The sequence below is a fragment of the Pieris napi genome, chromosome 18, assembly GCF_905475465.1.
Source record: "Pieris napi chromosome 18, ilPieNapi1.2, whole genome shotgun sequence".
Taxonomy (NCBI): Eukaryota; Metazoa; Arthropoda; class Insecta; order Lepidoptera; family Pieridae; genus Pieris; species Pieris napi.
The window spans coordinates 2259251-2274741 of record NC_062251.1 but is presented as its reverse complement, the minus strand read 5'-3'; the positions used below and the strand labels follow the sequence as shown (position 1 = coordinate 2274741).

Sequence of the window (15491 nt, the reverse complement as noted above, 5' to 3'; positions counted from 1 at the left end):
ACCTCTTTTTCGTTTTCCGTCTCTAGGGTACCATTCCATCACTATTTTGCTCCATTTTTCATGAGAGCTCCGTAGCATATGACCGTCCATCTCCATTTCATTTGGTCAATCTTAGTGAGAATGTCTGTCACACCTGTTCTAGCTCTTATGTCTGCGTTAATTTGTTTATCTAATTTTCTTATGCTCAGCATGCTTCTTTCCATGGCTCTTTGGCAGTGTGCTAGCATATCCCTGTGCTGGTTAGATAGTGCACAAGTTTCGCAGCCATAGGTAAGGCAGGGTAGAATACATGTGTTAAAGACTTTTCTCTTTATTTTTTTGCTGTATATTTGATTATTATTGTCTTAATAACCGTTTCGTTGCATATTATTTTATATTTTTATTTAATAAATAAAAGTTTGTTAATATAAAGATTAATATTTTTTAGATTTTACTTTGGGCCCGATTATCCAAAGCTGATAATGGAGAAGTGTCATCATTCCAATTGGTAAGTTCTGTTCGCAGTACTTACGATTTGATGCGTTGCTGACTATATATTGTTCCCACGAGATAGTAAGTGCGTGCTCCTATTTCACCATGCCTCCTGCTGATAGAGGACAAATCTTTGTTTTTAATTTATGTTATTATTATTAATTACTTAAAATGTCACATGGGACATGGTGTAATGGTTGCAGTTCCTTACAAACATTTTGTAAAACAAAAAAATGGCGATTAAAAAGAGTGGCGGAGAGTTTATTGCCAGTTCTTCTCTCCCGTTCTACGCCCTTGATTTGAGAACTAGCAGTAAATGTAAAATTAGATGCATTAATATGTATTTCTTTACTGACATGTCATAAGTGTACATTATGTTACCTATGTGATTAAATGATTTTTTTACTTTTATAGCGAAAGATTTATGTTACATATTCATTTAAAGTGCTGTCAACTGGTGACAATAAGTAACTAGAAACAAGAAAAATTGCACATCTTCCAAGAGGCCAATGTTTTATAAATGATTACTCAATATGAATGTTGGGTTGTTAAATGTGCCTAAAGGAATATATTACTTTAGGCACATTTAATTTATATTTAGCATGTAAGCAAAACAGCAAGGCTTTTTCAAGTTACACTTCTTTAGGCGCGTTACGAAAAATTGATGAGAGTGAAATTTAACGATGCGCGCGCACCGTGACACAAAATTAACAGAATAAAGTTGCCCACGGAAGATGCCACGGCATTGGACATAATTTAAAAACAACATTCGAATAATAATAGAATTTATGTTACACTCAATGTAAGAGAATAATAATAATAAATATTTATTTATTTAATTTTTCAAATGTAAACTGAATTTTATTGACTATAATGACTCCTTTTCCAGTCTTTGATTATTTAATTGTAATTTATTATTTGCATGCAATCAAAAACTATTTTTAATAATGCCAAAGAAGTATAACTTCTTATGCGCGTACATAAGTATACGCACCCTTTTTTATTTGTTTACTACTGGTCTGTATACTTTATAAGTGATACAATTATTTATTAAAGTTCACCACATACAGTATATGTTACAAGCTATGTCTTCTAAACTATTAATTAACAAATAAATACTTTTTTTCAGCTTGCAAGACTATCATTTCCAACAGTGGAGACAGTATGTATACTTTAATAATATGTCAAGTTTTGCGAAATATAATTTAATTATCTAAATACCCGAACATACTCATAAATACACGTACATACTCATAAATACTCGTACTCATACTCGTACACATTACGTGTACAAAAAATGTCTCTATTCATTACTAGCAATGCCCCGCGGTTTCACTCGCATAGATACCGATCTCGTGGTAGTGGAAAGTCTACTAATTCGGACTATAGATATATTTTACTTAGTTTTTAATTTTGAGATTATTAGATACACACTTACAGTCATTATCTAATCAATATACATATTTTACTTTACATTTATATTTTCCTTATCCAATACATTTTAAAATTCGTAACAAAATTTACGTACAGCGGCGGATCCAAGGGGGTCATGGGGGTCATAACCCCCCCTGAGCTAGATCCAGAACTTAGGTGGACCACTACTTGAACACTACTTGAACGATTTTATACCTTCAATATTTAATTAATTTAATATGATATAATAACTTTGTATACTTAAAGTTAAGAGTATACTTAAAATTTGTTGCTGCAAATTCATTAATTACAAGAAATGTACAAGCTGTTATGTGTTAAGTTTTTCAAGTATACAATAAAGAATAAATATTTTTAAGTACAGCGCTTTCGTACTTTAATAAAATACCTACTTTTTACTTGTATCTATTGTTATCAAAAGTAAATTGCATGCATGCATTTCGTTCAAGCATAGACAATATGTGTAGTCCATTGAAAAGTTACATTTGGGGTTGCGTTTTTTAGAGGACGCAATTTTATTTATGGAACATGTAGGGGGGGTATTTGTATCGACTTTGACTTGTATTGACAAGCTTAACTCCAAGTTTGTGGGGTTGGCGTGCTTGTCCCCCGGCCGCCATCTTGGATAAAGGGGTCCAAAAACCACGTTTTTGGCTATATCTCCTAAACTATCCATCGTGCATAAAACTTGTAAAGACACATTTTGTAGCAAATCGCTGTGTCTACGATTATGTCCATGTAACTTTTTATCATAAATCCAAAATTCAAAAAGTTATAAATAAAAAAGTGATAGCTAGCTACCATTCTAATAACTGATTGATAATATAATTATGTCGAAGATTACCATATCAGCAAGTTGTCTGTGGAATAAATAGGCCTACCAATAAGTAAAATTGTAAGAAAAAAAAAAATTATTTGGAAAATTTGTTTAAAATAAACGAGAGATCTTAAAAGTAAGGTAAAGCTGCTGTTTTGATCGGCTTGTCATGAGCATTGAGGCACCTAGTCAACTTTAGAAATAGGAAATATTTTCACTTTTTTACTTATAACTTTTGAATTTTGGATTTATGATAAAAAGTTACATAGACATAATTGTAGGCACAGCGATTTGCTACAAAATGTATCTCTACAGGTTAAATTTAGGATGGATAGTTTAGGAGATATAGCCAAAAACGTAGTTTTTGGACCCCTTTTTCCAAGATGGCGGCCGTGGGACAAGGGTGGCGACCCCACAAACTTGTTTTTAGCTTTACACTGACCACCTCTACACATCAAAAAAATAAAATTGCGTCCTCTAAAAAACGCAAGGTAAGGCCTAAAAAATGTAACATTTCAATGGACTAGTGGGTAATATTTGAAAAAAAGTCATTAATTACTGTTGACGTAATCACCAAATAAGAAAAAGACACCCCCCTCCCACTATAGTGCTTGCGTAATACTTGAACCCCTATTCAGAGACTGGATGAGCAATACCACCCACTCAAACCCCCTCGAGTAGTTCCTACAAAGCCGTGTTATAGAGGCTCTCGTGTCACTCTAACATGACACTTAAACACAAGATTTTCCACCTTTTTGGTCGGAGCGGAATGTGAAGCTATGGCTGAATATTATTAACAATTCGTCATGATCGAAGAACAATGTCGGATTTGAAAAAATCCAAAATCCACTTTTTATCATATTTGGATATTACATTGACTAAATATTACGGCTACATTAAAAAAACAATCCATGTTTTAAATTAATCAGTCGGTAAAGTGACGGATTTGATAGACGCTCTCTAGCATGTGATTTTTCTAGAAAACTGTGTAATTTAATGTTAGTATTTTTATATTATTTCAAAACAAACCCTTTTGTTTGTATGCCAATTTTCATAATAACAGAATATGAATTAAAAAAATTATGACAAAAAAAACTAACATGATTATACTATTTTGAAATGGCTGCCCTGTAAAGTTTACTATTTGTCAGATCCGTCACTATTCTACGACTATGAATTATTCCAGAAACCCTACAACATGCCAAGCGCAAAAGAAATAGATCCGAGACACAGCTACGCAGAAGAGAAATTCGACAATCTTCTGAAGTACACGACTTATATGAACGCACGGATTAAGGAGCCGCATAATCCAGTAAGTTTAGGCGGTCGTGACCGCCTAACTATTACACATAGACATAACGTTTTTTACTAACAAAACACACGAAATGTTAACTTTAATAAATACTAGTTTTAAAAAAAACACGCTTTTAAAGCACATCAAACTAAAAAGTGAAAAATAATTCCTAATTTTGGCTGAAAATGGTAATGAACAAAAAATACTGGTATTATTGTGAAAAAGAGTGGGTTGCTCTATAGAATATGGCACAGAGCGCCCCACGCTCTTTTTAGGTATTTTTTTTTTTTTCCGGTATTGCATTGTCATCGATCTTTGACAGGTGCGCAAAATTTGAATAAAATCTGTCCGTTTAAAGTGGGTCAAAATCGAGACCGAAGGAGTCGGTTACATACATACATACATACAGGTGAAGCTAATATAAAGCGTGTAAAAATAGAATTCTCACTCTCAAGGCCGGCAACGCACTTGCGAGCCTTCTGGCAGTGTGTGTCCATGGGCGGTATCACTTAACATCAGGTGAGCCTCCTGCCCGTTTGCCTCCTATTACATAAAAGGATTGTGTGGTTTTATGAACCCACGGTAAAAGTGGAACTTTTTTTCACATTATAGACATTTAACTAAATTTTTTGGGAATAATATTCTATTAAGGGTATAAAAATCACTGTATCAATCTTAATTTTATACTTGTAAAATTGTAATAATAATGGGAAATAATAAAAGTAGACTAGTAGTAACTAATATTTTTATTGAACTCTGTGTCTAAGAGAGTACGACATACATAATACTTAACAATTATTTACATTATATACACACTTTAATAATAGTCTATACACTACACGGTCAGCTGCTGCGAACTAATCGCCGCCATATTGGCCTTGGCTGCTATGACGAGCGCCTTTCACATTATCCCTACTCCGCGGCCGACCGTCACGCGACATGCAACACAGACGAAAAAGTTTGAGACGATGTAATAAAAGTTTCATTTTAGCTAGACGGAAAAAATTCTTACGAAAAGTTGTCACGACACTTTTTTGCTATTTGCTATTGTAATACACCGGTTCCCGTCCGATCACCGAAGTTAAGCAACGTCGGGCGAGGTCAGTACTTGGATGGGTGACCGCCTGGAAACACCTCGTGATGTTGGCTTTTTTTTTTCGTCGTAAGATTGGTGTCGAGAAAATCTATCATACTGTTATGATACCAATTAACATATAAATTAATCGAAAGGAATTTCGTTCCATCCGGGTGTCCCTTGACACCTCTAAAGTTTTTTAATAATTACATCCGCATTTAAAAACTTTTAAAATTTTCAGACAGAGCGACGGGAAATATTGGAAACGGCTGAAAAGAAGCTTTTTACCTTCGTCGACAGTCACATTAAGGACCTGAAGAGGCTGCTCTTCGCCACTGACATGGCGCTCATGTCTATGGTACTGCTGAAATTGAACAAGAAGATGGACACGTCGGAGGCGAAAATTAAATCGACCCAGGCGAAGATACCATTTGGATTGTACACGAGTCCAGGTTGGTCTTTTAAGAAAGGTCTTTTTACGGTCTATTCCCATCCCCTTCCTTGTGGTGACTGGTCGTACTTGAATTCGTGTATGCGGTGATGTTAGCTGTTTCGACTATGTATTTGCGTGTTGTTCCCACGAGAATGTAAGTGCGTGCTCCTATTTCACCATGCCTCCTGCTGATAGAGGACAAAGCTTTGTTTTTAATTTTTTTTTTATTACTTAAAATGTTCTCCTTACAAACGTTGTGTAGAACAAAAAACTTGGCGATTAAAAAGAGTGGCGGAGAGTTTATTGCCAGTTCTCTTGCGTTCTACGCCCTTGATTTGAGAAATGGTAGTAAATGTAAATTTACAATTAATTTAATTTATTTTTGACGTTCATAAGCGTACTTGTTTACCTATTAGAATAAAGATATTTTAAGTTTGAGTTTGAACTAAAAAAAATGTGTGCGTGTACTAGGTGTACACACGTAAGAAGTGAAACTTCTTTATGACCTTATTTCTCGAAAAATGATCTACTATATGCAACTTTACAGAAATTGGTTAAATAAAGTTAAATTAGATAAAGTTTAACAAAAGGCTTTTATTATCATAGACATGAATACAAATACAATTATTTCATTTTAACTTATTACTGTACTACTATGTAGTACTAAGATTATTACAGAATTTGATTAATTGTAATAGAATTATTAGTATAACTATCATTGTTATCGTTATTATATGTTTTTGTTACTAATGGCTTCGAATCTCTTCGGATCAACCGTGGTAGGGACAAGAAAAAGATGGCGCGTAACCGAAAAATGTGACAAATGTGTGTAAATTTTTTTCCAACGCCGACAAAGAAGTTTGACTTCAAAAAGCAACATGGCGCGTAACCTGCTACAAAATTTCTCCCATACGTCGATAAAGAAGTTTCACTTCAAAAGATGGCGCGTAACGGAAAAATGTGACGCGTAACGATAAAAAGGTAACACTAAATTTTTTTCCAACCCCGATAAAGAAGTTTCACTTCAAAAACTTTTTCGTAGAAATAATACACATGGCAAAACGACGTTTACCGGGTCAGCTAGTAACGTATAAAGATAGTATATATATATATATATATATATGCTATATATAGCTTCATTACAGAGTTCAAATGTCTGGGAACATCATACTACGTGGCGTCCGCACACAACCAAGAAGACGTCCAAATGATTTTGTCGAGTGAAAGAAAACCGCACTGCTATACTTTTAGAGGTATATCAGTAATTAAAAACCATTTGCATTAAAAAACAACTGAGCGATATCGAAGTCACCATGTGGAACCAGTAGCCCACTGAAGTAGTTCCGAACCAATTCGACTTAAGGTCCTTTAAGAAAAGATTTTAGATTTCTTAAGGCCGGCAACGCCCATGGACATTGACAATGCCAGAGGGCAAAAGCCCGGTATCACTTTACATCAGGTGAGCCACCTGCCCGTTTGCCCTCTGTTATTGCCCGTTTAATTTCCAATCATGACAAAAACAAATTATAATACACGGCATAGATTATTTTACATTTCAATAAATTATTTTGCATAAAATATAAAATACTAATATTTTATAAATTCTCTTTACGAAATTTTAATTTTAAAAATAGAATTTATATAAGGTAATTCACCCTTCTCACTCTCTCAATCGGTCTCAATCACTCTCTCCCTTTTCTTCGACAAAAACGCTGCACATCTTCGTGACGTTCCATAAAAGTCCCTCATGCGCCTAAAGAAGTCTCACTTCAAAAATTGTTATCTCTCATTATTTCTTATTTTTTCATTGATTGTTATAGTTTGTGATTGTATTTTGTGTGTTTCTGTGTGTGTTTTCTTAGTAATAAATGTTACGTCTATATTTAATTAAATATTTTGCCTTTAGGCGCATTTGCGTTCTCCGGCTTCTACCATAGACACTCAGAGACGACGTATGTTGGGCCTCATGCGGAACAATTTCAGGCAAAGGATCCGAGCCAAGGTCTCTACTGCCACTCTGATGATAGCTGGAGTGACGCGCAGTGCATTTATAAGTAATGTCAATTCTTAGAATTTTTAGTTTATGTTACGATGCACCGTCACAAAAAACCGACACCCGCACACCAACACAAAAAACCGACACCCTGAAGTTAGTAGTCAACATTTTAAAATATAAAAAAAAGGATGCGTGTACTTATGTACGCGCGTAAGAAGTTATACTTCTTTGGCTTTTTTTTAAATATTAAATAATTAATAATAAATATTTAACGTTAACAATTTAATAATATTTAATATTTAGTATATTATTCAATTATTAATTATTAAGATATTAAATTGAAAAAATAATAAAAACTCCTTTATTTGTTTAAAATGTACTACAAAGGTCATTATGGTCTTTCAAAATTCTTGCCATAGCTGCTAACTTCACGCATATTCTATTTCTTTTTACTTGTAGATTGTCTTATTCCCATCTCGCTCGCGTACGCTATAATCACACTGGTAATTTTATGTCTCAGGTGCGCGCGCATCGTAAAATTTCACTCTCACCAATTTTCCATAACGCGCCTAAAAAAGTAGAACTTCAAAAATGTTAATTTCTTTGATTATAAAAAAAAATCTGCGGACATAAGTCGCTTTTCGATGAAAAGCCGAGATATTTTAGTGGACAGCAAATCAATTGGATATCCAACACTTAGATTAATAATAATAATAATAATGAAGCCTCATTTATTAATGAATGACCAGCGCTGTGGAACAGTCTGCTCCTCAGCATAATGCTGAGCTGAGCCAGGGCCACAACCACAACACACTTAAAACGTACCTTGTTCTTTAAAATAAAAAAAAACCTGTGGCACTCGGGGACTGCCGCGGTAAAGCTATTGCATAGCATTTTTTATAAACTTATGTAAATTTTTTTCTTTGATATTAATTCAATCTGAGACTAATACGCCTATCCGATCACGCTAAACCGATGTGAGACGCAGTATACGTTCTGTCCCGCTCTAACGCGTATTGGCCGCACCTATATTACGTCATCGTGTGTTAGGTTTATTTCGTTACAGAATTTCTTGATTCGGTCGCCGCGCTCAAAGCCCGCTATAAAATCTATGCAATAACTTAAAATGTTATCTTTCATTCCTTTTATAATTTTTATTATTATTATTTTGTGTGTGTTTTCTTAATAATAAATGTTATACCTACATATGTCTAAGAAAAAATAGTGAAGTTTCGACAAATTCGATCGCATAAAACATGCTTTCAGGCCTCAACAAGAAAGAAGAATCACCCCATATACGCTTTCTTTCAGAATAAATCCGCGCGAAGAATTCCCTGAATCCGTCGAGTATGAACCGAAAGTGTCCTACTGGTGCGGTCCGTACCGGTACTTCATCCCAGCCACGACTGACATACGCTGTATTTTCTCTATATTCTCTATGAATTTCATTCTGAGATTTGGGTATGATGGCGTGACGTATAAAAGCTCGGATCTGTCATTTGTAAGTCAATCTTAATATATATAAATTACGTGTCAAGTTGTTTGTCCGCTATGGGCTCCTAAACTACCGAACCGATATCAATCAAATTTGCACACCGTGTGCAGTTTGATCCAACTTAAAAGATAGGAGCTTACATCTCAATTTATACCCGCAATATTATTTTATTGCAAAATATTTGTTTATTATTAAACAGTCACAATTCTAACAGATGGCGCTGTGTTGAAAGTACCAACGTTTCACAAAGATACAATTCAATGGCATAACTACCAAAAAAGCATGGTGGTCCCCATGACTGGTGTTCTCCTACCGTTTCCCTTGAATAGTTTGCTACTATGTAATATATGAAAAACCTTAGCCACAGCAACGCTGGGCCGGTCTGCTAGTTGTCATATATTTATCATTCGTACATATCAATCACACCTGATGTATAGTGAGATGCGGCCTATCGGAACGCCTGTCCAGGTGATGCCTATATTCAACTATCTAGGGGAGATGAAAGGGGAGTTCCACTCCTTTGCTGTTACAAGAAATGATGATGCAAACCTTGTATTGCACCTGGGGATGTCAACAGCAAAAGGCTTGAACTAGCGTGCTTTGGTGAAGGGAAATATCGTAAGGAAACAGGCACACAGAATGATCACCAACTTGATTAGAAAAACAAGTGATAACGATACAAAATTCTGAAGCCCAGAGTCCAGATCTAAATAGGTTGTAGCGCCGCTGTTTATTTTTGAAGTGAAACTTCTTTATCGGGGTTGGAAAAAAATTTAATGTAACATTTTTTCGTTACGCGTCACATTTTTCCGTTACGCGCCATCTTTTGAAGTGAAACTTCTTTATCGACGTATGGGAGAAATTTTGTAGCAGCACGCGCCATGTTGCTTTTTGAAGTCAAACTTCTTTATCGGCGTTGGAAAAAATTTTACACACATTTGTCACATTTTTCGGTTACGCGCCATCTTTTTCTTGTCCCTACCACGGTTGATCCGAAGAGATTTGAAGCCATTAGTAACAAAAATATATAATAACGATAACAATGATAGTAATACTAATAATTCTATTACAATTAATGAAATTCTGTAATAATCTTAGTAGTAATAAGGTAAAATTAAATAATTATATTTATATTCATGTCTATGATAATAAAAGCCTTTTGTTAAACTTTATCTAATTTAACTTTATTTAACCAATTTCTGTAAAGTTGCATATAGTAGATCATTTTTCGAAAAATAAGGTCATAAAGAAGTTTCACTTCTTACGTGTGTACACCTAGTACACGCACACATTTTTTTTTTATTTTTAATAAAACTCTTGCGCATAATTCCAGATGTACCAAAACGGACAAGTGTTTTACACGGACGAGCCGTGGGCTGGAATGTCCTGTTGGAACTGGGCCTGCAAATGGAGACACAATCAGAACCAGCGATCCAACGAGTTCTTTGTTAATTAAATTGTTTTGCAACTATTTTTTATTAATCTATCATCTAAAATGTCAACTTCAGTTACAAGAGCTGTCAAGCCGTTTTTACTGTGTCAAGATTGACATATTTGAGAGCGGTCAAGAAGGGACTTTAAGGGCCTCATAGCCTAGCGGTCTTATTATGTGGCAGCTAGGTGAGGGGTACCGGGTTCGATTCCCGGTTCGAGGGCAAGTTTTAATTAAATTTAAATTTGTTCTCGGCCTTTGGGAGGGTTGTGCGGTACCGGGCGAGTGCTTAAAACGTACATGGAGGGCACGGTCGAATTTCTAAGGCAAGCAGTGAGTATGCTACCTAAGAAAGGAGACTGAACGTTTAGAACGTAGCAATACGTTCTAGGCCGAGGATGGCAAATTATAAGTGCGAATTATAAAAAATCTTATACTTGACGCTGGCTAATGCACAAACCGTTCCAGAGCCAAAAACGTATTGGATTTGACACATGTGAGTCAAAACTAAGAGCTTATTATTACTGGCATGTGACAGAAACATTAGATTTTGACATACAAGATTTATTTACATTTACTTTAATTCAATTAAAATAAATAAATTTAATAGTAATATGCTATACTTTAGAGAGACGTCCAATTTCCATTGAATAGGTATTTAGTCCGGTCGATCTATGACATTACAAGCCAACAGAATTAAGATCAAGCTGAAACTGAATAAACTTATTCAAAACACAATTAAAAACAACTTTTGGAAATTCTCCATCGTTACGACCCATGGAAAAAAATTGACTCAAGTCCAAAGGTAAAAAAAATGTATTTTTCGCCATTTTCTTCAAAACGGCAAGTTTTAAGTTTTCATAAATCTTAACATGGGGAATTTTTAAAAGTTGTTTTTTAAGGGCCTCATAGCCTAGCGGTCTTATTAAGTGGCAGCTAGGTGAGGGGTACCGGGTTCGATTCCCGGTTCGAGGGCAAGTTTTAATTTAATTTAAATTTGTTCTCTTCCTTTGGGAGGGTTGTGCGGTACCGGGCGAGTGCTTAAACCGTACATGGAGGACACGGTCGAATTTCTAAGGCCTTATACTTGACGCTGGCTAATGCACAAACCGTGCGAGAGCCATAAAGGAAAAAAAGAAAAAAAAATTGTGTTATGATAAAGTTTACTCAGTTACAGCTTGATGGTAATTCTGGTAGCTTCGCTCTTGTTTGTTTGACCTAATTTGACCGGACAATTTTTTTATTTTTTTTAATATTGGGACATTCCTGTATTTTGGGTTATAGTAGACATATTTGTAGTTGGGTTATCGATGTAGAAAATAAAACACTTAGTATAAAACATAACATATATTCAGAACTAAGTGTATAACATAACAACTTACATATATTTGTACATTATATAAAGCTATAAATCTACAAACACCCATACAATAGTCTATCTGGAATAGCCACAGACAATATTCGCATATACTCGGCTGGAAATATTGCCCAAGATTCAACTTTGTTGTAATCTGTGATGACATTTGACATGAAGCGTTAATAAGAAACGGAAAGTCAAAGTTGTGTTATTCAAAATGGCGACCCGTTGAATTAACTAACATTTTACTAAATATTTTTCTAATGAGATAGTACATACGATATAATAAGATAAACAAAATATTGTCAAACGATTTTATTCTTATCTAAACCATAAACAATAAATTGAATGTATTCTTTAATTTATGATTTATGAATAAAATCATGCATCAAACTCTTGCTATTTTAAGTGACAAGACAATTCATATAGTTGTCTCTTTTATTTGTATAACAACAACGCAGGTGCGACAGAGACAGCTACATCAACTGCGTCGTAGTGATTACCAAATCTTTAATACGCAATATTTAAAGCCGACATCTCCATACAATTTAAAATCTATTTATTAACTATTATACGTCACAAGATTATTACTGACAGGCTTCCAATAGCGATTCCGACATCCCAATACTGTTGTTTCCATCAGCCTTGAGACTACACCGAACTTTAATACGAAGTTATAATAGGAAACTGACATGTGAAGTTAGCTATTTCCATACATAGATGGCGCTATTCTTAAAATTTACGCCATAAAGGAATTATAAAAAAATAAGTGGGATTATTTTACGACATAAAATCGTTAATGCTTTTATCCGATGCGCAAGCGCATCTCTGGTGACAGTCATTACCTTGCGGGGGGCGTACTATATAAGGGAGCGTTCAAGTATTACGTAACGCAATTTTTGGAGATTGACCCCCCCCCCCCCCATGTAACTCGCCGTAACGTTTTTTAGTACCCAAGTACAGTACTGTACTCGAGTATTGTAAAACATTTCGTGACCACCTAGTGACTCTTTAGTTACTATTATGTGGTGTAAGTCGAAAATAATATTAACCCTAGATCACTAAACATTAGTCTCACAGGCTACACGACTCTGACGCATTCGCTGTTTATGTATGTTCCCGTTACCGCACCCCCCTCAGCCGCTCAGTACCTTCCTAATTCGGCCAATCAGTGACCCGTGAACTCGCATTGCGTACGCACGCTTCCTACTTCCGGAGATATTACGCAATAGTAGTCTCTCAGGCTAATGTTTAGTAATTGCGCCACAAAAGTGAAGAAAGGTAAGTTATGAAATATTTCTTTTTATTTACGATTTTATCTATAATAACTAATTACTGATTAATGTAAATGAATAATAAATATGTGTGATACTACGAGCAATATTTATTTTATGAACTTATTATCATTTTTTATTTTTTTATGAGATTTTGAACATTTTGTTTTAGCAGTATTTTCTGTTACAGATGGATTTGATACGAGATCAAGATAAAATATTGCAGATTTTGAACGAGTCAGATAATGACGATGACGATTCACCATTTTTTGGACCATCTGGTGTGCCTTCGGACTCCGAACCTGATGACAACTTAGAGGAGGACTTAGTCGAGGATACCGACGAAATTGAAGATGATTCGTCGAGTTCTTCTGATGAAGATCTAAATGTTTCCCGGAGAAGCCGTAACAGAAACAGAATCCTAGATTCTGATGATGATTCTTTGGAGTGTTTGCAGCCTTGTCCACCCATAGCTTCTCACCAGGATCTGGTAATACAACCTGAGAGACCATACATTTATGGAAAAAACAAACATAAGTGGGCAACTACTCCACGCTCTTCAAACACTCGTGCATCGGCTCGAAACATTATTCATTTTGTACCCGGACCTAACAGTGATGCAAGAGATTTGGTAGAACCACTTCCAATATTTCATTTGTATTTATCTGATGAAATGATTGACCAACTTGTTATTTACACAAATGCAGAGATTGAAATAAAAAAGGTGAAGTACAAGGAACTCACTCATACTATTTCTCCAACTTCAGCTATTGAACTAAAAGCTTTACTGGGTCTTCTTATGCAATCAGCTGCTATAAAAAGTAATCATTTACCCACGAGAATATTGTTTGATGACAGAAGGAGTGGTAACATTTTCAAAGCCTGCATGAGCGCTGAGAGATTTGATTTCTTGCTTAAATGCCTTCGATTTGATGACAAAGCTACCAGACAAGACAGAAGAGCATCCGATAAATTTGCACCTATAAGAGAATTCTGGGAGAAATTCATTGGTCATTGCAAACAATGGTACAAGCCAAGTTCCTATCTGACAATCGATGAGCAATTAGTTGGGTTCAGAGGGCGCTGCCCATTTCGAATTTATATACCCAATAAGCCTAACAAGTACGGCATAAAAATTGTAATGGTTGCAGATTCTAATTCAAAGTACGTATACAATGCTACGCCTTATTTGGGTAAAGGAACCAATTGCGATAATATGCCTCTTGCCACACATTTTGTGAAACAACTCTGTGAGCCTGTCTATGGGACAAACAGAAATATTACGATGGACAACTGGTTCACTTCAGTGCCACTTGCTTCAGAATTACTTCAGGACCCGTATAAACTCACACTTGTTGGGACAATACGTAGTAATAAGCGAGAGATTCCACCTGAGATGAAAAACAAAAAATCAAGAAAGATTCATACTTCGATGTTTGCATTTGATGGTGAGAAGACTCTGGTCTCGTATAAACCAAAATCTAACAAGACAGTATTTCTTCTTTCGACAGTACACAGTCAGCCAGACATTAACTCCACTTCGAAAAAGCCTGAAATTATACATTTTTATAATAGTACCAAAGGTGCTGTCGACACTGTCGACCAAATGTGCTCAGCTATATGTGTCAATCGCAAAACCAATAGATGGCCTCAATGCGTGTTTTATAATGTCTTGAACCTGTGCCTAATTAATTCATATGTCATCTATGTGTCGAACATGGTCAGAGAACGGCAAAAACCAATGAGACGTAGGAGTTTCGTCCCAAAGTTTAGCCGATAAGCTCATAGAGCCATGGTTACGAGAGCGGTATAACACTGTCACTTTGAGGAGGGATATAAAAGCTAGTATTAAAGATATTTTAAAAATTGAAGATGCTACTCCTAGTACCTCTCAAGCGCAACAAAATAAGCGTAAAATATGTTCTTTTTGTCCTTACAAAAAACACAGGATGACTAAATATGTTTGCAGCCGCTGCAAGACGGCGATTTGCGGGGAACATACGGTTCCAGTGTGTGCCGACTGCCAAGAATAATTTTTTTTAACCTTTTGTTTTATTATGTGGTAATTTAAAAGACATTCCATATTTTAAGTAGACTTTTTCTAAATAAATACTCTAGTTTTGATAAATATTGCGGTTTTATTTTGTTAGTTTGTAGGACTAATGTTTAGTGACAGAGTTTGAAAAAAAAAAGTTTAGTGATCTAGGGTTAACAGTAACGCGTAATTCAATCCCCGCCCCGCATCGTAACGTTTTACAAAAGGACCCCTCCCCCCACCCTTAACTCGTTACGTAATACTTGAACGCTCCCTAATAGCGGGAAGACTGGGTTGCCCATGGGTCATTGCATGTGCCCTTTTTAATTTAATATTTGAATATAGTTTAAAGCTAACAAATATAATATTAACGACAACATA

General features: G+C 35.3%; 2 protein-coding genes across 2 annotated transcripts; both read left to right on the top strand.

Annotated features, from left to right (window-relative positions):
- Positions 1-392: 392 nt before the first annotated feature.
- Positions 393-10485, top strand: LOC125058557. The gene is made up of 8 exons (XM_047662655.1): positions 393-487; positions 1601-1633; positions 3906-4031; positions 5330-5540; positions 6667-6774; positions 7428-7575; positions 8829-9018; positions 10346-10485. Exons 3-8 carry the CDS (start codon positions 3918-3920, stop codon positions 10466-10468), a joined length of 894 nt encoding a protein of 297 aa, XP_047518611.1. The 5' UTR covers positions 393-487; positions 1601-1633; positions 3906-3917; the 3' UTR covers positions 10469-10485.
- Positions 10486-12849: 2364 nt separating this feature from the next.
- On the top strand, positions 12850-14855 carry LOC125058848 (piggyBac transposable element-derived protein 4-like). Its single transcript, XM_047662995.1, has 2 exons — positions 12850-13082; positions 13266-14855. The coding sequence occupies exon 2, from the start codon at positions 13266-13268 to the stop codon at positions 14853-14855; it is 1590 nt and encodes a 529-aa protein (XP_047518951.1). The 5' UTR covers positions 12850-13082.
- The last annotated feature ends 636 nt before the right edge of the window (positions 14856-15491 follow it).

Excerpts from the sequence above, each read along its gene's own strand:
- LOC125058557 (XM_047662655.1), top strand. The coding sequence starts at position 3,918 with ATGCCAAGCGCAAAAGAAATAGATCCGAGACACAGCTACGCAGAAGAG. Across the intron at positions 4,032-5,329 it reads TTAAGGAGCCGCATAATCCA|ACAGAGCGACGGGAAATATT; the intron begins GTAAGTTTAGGC and ends TAAAATTTTCAG. Across the intron at positions 6,775-7,427 it reads GCACTGCTATACTTTTAGAG|GCGCATTTGCGTTCTCCGGC; the intron begins GTATATCAGTAA and ends TTTTGCCTTTAG.
- LOC125058848 (XM_047662995.1), top strand. The coding sequence starts at position 13,266 with ATGGATTTGATACGAGATCAAGATAAAATATTGCAGATTTTGAACGAG.